The following is a 6,819-nucleotide window of genomic DNA, read 5'->3' as shown; positions in this document are numbered from 1 at the left end:
ATATGTCAAAGATTAGCAAAAACATTTATTTTGGTGGATTATTAGTTTTTGCACAAAATCAGATTAAACAAAAAAACTCACACATTAGCCACTCGTTTCCCATCCACTCCCATTATAACCACATAATTTGATCTCTCCGCCATACCGGTATAAATCATGCATTTTGTAGTGTCAGGGTTTTATATTGGAGGAAAATAGTTCAATTTGTCCTTTTTACTGTATATCACCGGATGTGACATTTTACCATTGAATTACATGCTTATCATTTATTGGTTTCTTTGCCTGTTGTATAATGGGGCCCTGCCAGCCATTGGAATACATGTATGCAACTAATATGATGTAGGTGTGTTGGTATGGATGTGGAAGAGTGGTACCTGTGTGTGTGTGTGTGTGTGTGTGTGTGTGTGTGTGTGTGTGTGTGTGTGTGTGTGTGTGTGTGTGTGTGTGTGTGTGTGTGTGTGTGTGTGTGTGTGTGTGTGTGTGTGTGTGTGTGTGTGTGTGTGTGTGTGTGTGTGTGTGTGTGTGTGTGTGTGTGAAGATGTACATTGTGTGTGTACAGAGACAACAATATACAGTAGATTTGGTTTACAGCAAGTCGCAGTTCTCGCCTCATATCTCACTTTCTTTTTCTCTCTTTTTCTCTCACTCCCTCATTCCCAAACTCATACACACTCATACATATTAAACCTCCTTATACCTTGTATGTGTGTGAGTGATTGTGTGTGAGAATGAGACAGGAGTAAGTGTGCTCTCATGGCGTTTTGTTTTTCATTTGTGCTGTTTCATGTGTCTTAGAGGTAAACAGATGTATGATCTTGACCCAGCTTGACCTCGATGTTTTAAATGGTTTGGAACTTCAAAAGTCCTTGCAAAATTATATTTTAAATTGACAAACATCATATGTTTAACTCGTGGCACAATTCAAACGGGATCGAAAGATAATCTTTCTCTCTCCATTGACTTCAATACATATTTTTTTCCGAAATAAGGTCCCATGGAGGTCCACCGGAAAGGGAGGGACTACGCCACTCTATAAAATCCTTCCTAGTTCCTGCAAAATTCGTATATTTTTGGCGGGGTCTGTTACCGTTTGTGTCTTCCAGTCTATGCTTCCTCCCCTCGGACGTTTTATCCGATGTTGTAAACATCACTTTCTTAATACGAACTATGGAGCGGTACGTATTACATTTGCAGTTGGTTTATTCCTGAACGTAATCAGCAAACAGACAGAAAATATGTAATGAATGTTAGCTCGCCAAAGAAGGTTTTGCCAGTTGCGGTCTTTGTAACATTAATTTAAACAATGTTATCAATCCTAATAGGTTGTTTTGAGTAAGCTTGACTCCATAACAACTATTTTAGATTTAGCAAGAAGCCAACGATTTCGGCGTGTAGAGTTTTGTCTAGTTATGTCACTGAACGAGTAGCTAGTTAGCTTGTTAAGCTAGTGTTTAAACTGAAATACTGACATCCGTTACGTTAGCCAGCGGTTGCTCCTGATGATTATTGTTTTAACTGTTTGATTGATTGAAAAGTTTATTAACAGCTTGTATATTGGGTACAGTACAGCTCAAAACATACAATTGTTAAGGGGATGCAGACCAGAGAAAGACTTTCGTCTTGTTTACATCAGGGTCCCCCATTTCCAATTCATCATATCATTTAAGACATACAAGACATATTTGACATACAGATTGTTTATTTACAATTTACATACAGGTGTTTTTTTTTTTACATACAGATGGCTTACTTACAAATTTCATTTTAGATTTCGTTCTAATACATCCTAACCGGACATTTAAGACATACCAAGTCTACAGATATACAGTTAGTAACAGTAATGTTGGCTGTGGCCAACATTTCCACAATAAAATGCACTTGTATATATTTTGCGGACATTGTTTAACATACGAATAATGTTTATAAATGGTATCTGTTTATTTTGTTCTTGTTAACGCTACGTTTCTAGTGGAAGGCTGAGTCGAGCAGTAAGCGGCAGACCATCGGATCTGCCGATGCGCGTGCAAGACACCAACAGAATGAGCATGATGTATACAACACCCAAGAAGTGGGTTTGATGCAAACACGTGTTTACATTCATTCGTTTAAGTTGTATAGTTAGCAAAGATACAGGTTTCTTGTGTCGTTTACGGATTACACTCTTATTTGTATGAAGCATACATGTAGTTGGTACACCCACACAACTACTTTACAAGATACTTTACTTCTAATAATAGGTTGTATCCACGATATGATATTATATATAAGATAACTTAGTGAGGACTACACTGTTATAGATAGATTGAGATGTTGTGCCTAGCTTCATGTTATTGTATATTACATTAAAGTTTAATAACAAACTGGGAGACACTGCAGCTTTATTTTTTAAAGGCTTACATTCTACTTATTTTAGTGTATTATGAACCTGTGAGAACTCAGTAAAGTCAGACTAATAGATTAGTGGTACTTTGCCGTAATAGCAGTCATGTGAATTATATACATTTGTTCACAATTTTGTTTCTTTACAGCAAACAGCCTTCCTTTGGAAAGCTCAACATGTCCAAACCGCAGTCTGGGACCTCTGAGAGGCGGACCAGCTTCTTTGATGCCGGCCGGTATGTGAATAATATTGAAAGAATATCTAAAGTTGCATTACCATGTACTTCTACAATGTAAGTGCTAATACACATATATAATACTAAGAATAACAATATATATACATCGGCAATATACTATACAGGTCCTAATACAACTTAAGTAGTAGTAAGATTAAATAAAGTGGGTCAAATGTTGACTTTGCCTTTTTATACAGGAATAAAGACTTCAGTACCTGAACATCCTGTGAATATGGCTTTAAAGAGTGTAATGCAATATAATTTAACAGTTTTTTTTGTCAATTAACACAATTCATTTTTTATATTGTGGTGTAATGCTAACATTTTGTCTGCAGAACTAGTGGAGCCAGCATGTCTCGCAACAGCATCATGTCAGGATTTGGAGGAAGTGAGAAGATAAAAGACAGCAGACCTTTGCATGATAAAGCGTTTGTTCAGCAATGCACCAGGCAGCTGCACGAGGTACAAACACTTTATCAGCCCATGTAATGTATATACACACACGAATAGTTAGATTTAACATTGCTTCACCCTTTCATATTCAATACATCAAATTCAATGTGTAGGAGATAAAACAAAATTGAAAGACTTCGGCGGTTGGATCTAATTTGGCAGACAGCAACATACAGTACATTCCATTGCATTGAACTGATTACAATTAATGCAACACCACTACTTTAGCATAAAATAAATATTGGCTGATTTCAGGTATTTGTATGACTACACTCACACTGATTTAACATCAATCCTTATGGTATCTGATTTGTAGCTTAACCTTTTAATGTACCTTTCTAAAAACATATATAGTTAGTTAATATGAGTAGGAATCTATACCGTTGCCCTGTCCAGTCTGATTCTCTCTGGTCTTTCTAGTTCTTGACAGAGCACAGTTACCCAGGCCCCTTGTCATCCAAGGCCCTCGTGTCCCCCTCCACCAAGGAGTTTGTGAAGGTGTTTGAGTTTGTTTACTGTCAGATAGATCCCACGTTTGAGATGCCAAACTCAAAAGTTGAGGAGGAGGTTCCAGCTCTCCTTAAAGCCCTGAGGTAAGATGTCATTTTGTTGTAATAAGTACATATTCATTAATATTACTTTGTTTTGTTTAGTTCCCCACATTGCATATTTTGATCATAAAAAGCACCCGTTGGCTTACCTTGTGTATCGGGAAGGCACTTTAGTACCACTGGAATATAAAGATTTGAATGGATTGAAGTAATATTAAAAATAAAAGAAATATGCAGAGAAACTATGCATATCAAAAAATCATAGTACAACATGCAAGTAGCTATTTTAATTAGTTGTAGCCTTCCTTTTATACATTTTAAGAACTTCAACTTGTAACCGAGTATTCCTACACTCTGGTACGTCTACTTAAGTACTTCTCCCACCTCTGTTGGCTTCATATTGATGTTCAGATCGCTGGAGCCATCTCCAACGATCACCTTTCCTTTCTCTCACTCTTTTTTTCTCATTCAACTCTCTTCTTTTTGGTTGAAGGTATCCATTTGTACTCTCCAAGTCTTCAATGTACTCCGTTGGAGCCCCTCACACCTGGCCTCTGGCCCTCGGTGCTCTCACATGGATGATTGATCTTGTCAAGGTGAGAAGCTATAGACCTTTTTAATTTGAAAAGAACAGGCTCATTTGCATAGGAAGCAGAATACATTATTGTAATTTGATAACCTAGTTAAAACCAGTCTTGTGTTTTCTTTCTGTGCCAGATTGTCTCGCATAAGGATGAGCAGGAGACGCTGTTCTGTGACTTCTCTGATGAAAATGAGAACATCGAGGAAGGGTTGGAGTATAACAAGGTACCTCTTTAAGTATGTATGCTTTGGATAAAAGCGTCTAACAAGTGAAATGTAATGTTTAAACAGCACACAGTGTATTCCAAACCCATTCAGTGTTTTTCCTCTGTATTTCGGACCCAAATCCTCAACATAACTGCACATTATAAGGTTATTCTTATCCGTCTAAATCTAAAGCATGTTGTTTATTTATCTTTATTCTCTTTGTCTTTACGGTGCAGCTTGTCGAGGAGTACTCAGCTGAGGAATACGCCAAGTTCATGAAGGGCGAGGACACGTTTGACGACATGGGGGATGTATTCCTCAATAAACTAAGTAAGCACAGCATCTCTTTATGCAATACATTTATTTAAAAAAAAATCTTTGCATTCCATAGTTGTTTGAACAGAATTGAAATGACTTTGTACGTTCAAATTTAGATTTTTAAAACTGGATTTTAGTCCCATTTAAAAGTGTTGTTTTCTAAAACGACATAACAACAAGAATCGTTTGTCTTCACCCCAGCCGAACTTTATAACGTTGACGAAGCTGTGCTGGACTCGATGGAGGAGAATTACAAAATCCTCAGCACTGAGCTGAATCTACTGAAGAACGACCGCCAGGAGGTAAGGAGACCTTCTATAAAACCATTCCCAATTGTACTGCGTAGATTAGGATTAGAATCTTGATATTTCTATTACGGTTTTTTATATAGGGTTAAGGCCTAGATACACCGGCCAGTCACCTGAGAAGTCGCCGACACCGACTGTTGCGTCGCCGGACTCTCCTGCGTATTTGCCGACTTCGCGCACTGGAGCACACCGCAAATCCGAGCCGAGCACGCATGAACTGCGCGTATGCGTGAATGGCAATAACTCTCCTTACCAGCAGGCGGCGGTAGTGTGTATTCATCATTCAAAAGAGGCAACAACCGGAACAACCGGAAGACAGAGAATAAGAACAGCCTCCGTGATATAAACAAACAACAAATAGCGTTTTTCTTTCCATTTTCACTCTCATCCATTGAAAACCTGAACGAACAGGAGCTCTATAAACCAATGAGGTGAAATAGCTGTCCGTGTGTGTTCCATCTTCCATTTTAAATCATTTGTTTATCTCCCTCACTTCCGTTAACGCTTCTCATGCACTGATTCGCTAGCTGAACAGCCAATCAGTGTTATCCCTTTGTCCGACTTCCGGTGGTGTTCCCGACGCCGATTCAACATGTTGAATCGGCAAGAAAAGGCGTAAGGTCGGCAGAAAAGACCCGACGGTGCGGCGCACACCACTCCGAATAGGGCGTGCCCACGATCATGTTCGGCCCGACTCCCATTTACTGCCGATTTCGGGCCGGTGTATCTGGGCCTTTAGGGTTATTGCACTGCACAAGTGGAAAGTGTGAAAAACTATCATCGTTGTTAGGGAAAATTATCAGTCACCGCCTAGGTCTTCAATATCAGGAAGGATACATGTATTTATTATCCTTGAAAGAATGGAAGTACTGTAATTTTCGGACTATAAGCCTTACCTTTTTTCCCATTTTTCGACCCTGCGGCTTATATAACGGTGCGGCTAATCTATGAATTTTTACAGCTAACGGCCACTAGGGGACCTCCTAAATCTATGGATTTTACAGGTTACAGCCACCACCTTTAACTCTATGGGCTCTATGGCCGGTCCGCGCCCCCCACCTTTAAGTAGCGGGCTCCAGCCGGAAAAGAGTGAGACAGGTAGCGCGCAAAAGTAAAAGTGGAAACCGATTATGCAAATATGCAACTTGTTTGTTGAAATGTTAATAAATGGGAGCTTCCTCAAACAGCCATCTCTTTCCCGACAATCCCCTCTGTGCACGAACCCTTACATATGGTAGTTAAACATTAAAACACCTGCCGCTTATAGTGGCCCAGAAAACACTATTATTATCTTTTTATTAATATGGTTTTATTATTATCCTAAAGTAAGTTAATGTAGATGACTCAAAAGTATAATTGCCTGTATTAAAAAAAAAACATCACAAAAGAAACAAACAGGTGCTTGTTACTCTGTTTGACAGAATGAGCACCCATCCCTTTATTCATTGCATGGTATGGGCGCCTGAGCAAGCGGAGCAGGTGCATCCCCACAATTGACCTTGGGGGGAGCAAACCTGTGCTTTTGCATCCCCACTTTTTGATAATATGAAAAATATGATATGTCCCCCCCAATTATATCACTGTAAACATAAGTATGTAATTTCAATCGAATTAATAATACGCAATGAAAGCACTTGTGCTGATTATAGACACTTCATAGCGAGTTTTTAAGTTTCCAAAGTTTGTGACCCCCCCCCCCCCCCCCACATTTCGCTCACAATGGTTTGATCAACTGCCTCCCACCCACAGCAGTCCTGATGCAGGTAGGCTGAGTGTAAATCACCG

General features: G+C 39.2%; 1 protein-coding gene across 1 annotated transcript in view; it reads left to right on the top strand.

Annotated features, from left to right (window-relative positions):
* The first annotated feature begins 1,040 nt into the window (after nt 1–1,040).
* The window catches only part of LOC307043575 (kinetochore protein NDC80 homolog), a 10,999-nt gene continuing 5,220 nt past the window's right edge, over nt 1,041–6,819 (top strand). The window contains exons 1-9 of the mRNA XM_079688101.1: nt 1,041–1,175; nt 1,970–2,068; nt 2,529–2,615; nt 2,951–3,077; nt 3,489–3,661; nt 4,113–4,215; nt 4,337–4,426; nt 4,645–4,738; nt 4,928–5,028. Of these exons, the coding sequence (XP_079544227.1) occupies nt 1,168–1,175; nt 1,970–2,068; nt 2,529–2,615; nt 2,951–3,077; nt 3,489–3,661; nt 4,113–4,215; nt 4,337–4,426; nt 4,645–4,738; nt 4,928–5,028 (882 nt within the window). The 5' untranslated portion in view covers nt 1,041–1,167. The remainder of the gene's footprint in view (nt 1,176–1,969; nt 2,069–2,528; nt 2,616–2,950; nt 3,078–3,488; nt 3,662–4,112; nt 4,216–4,336; nt 4,427–4,644; nt 4,739–4,927; nt 5,029–6,819) is intronic.

This window comes from Notothenia rossii, assembly GCF_949606895.1.
Source record: "Notothenia rossii genome assembly, chromosome: 6".
Classification (NCBI taxonomy): Eukaryota; Metazoa; Chordata; class Actinopteri; order Perciformes; family Nototheniidae; genus Notothenia; species Notothenia rossii.
This window is presented reverse-complemented; position numbering and strand designations above follow the sequence as displayed.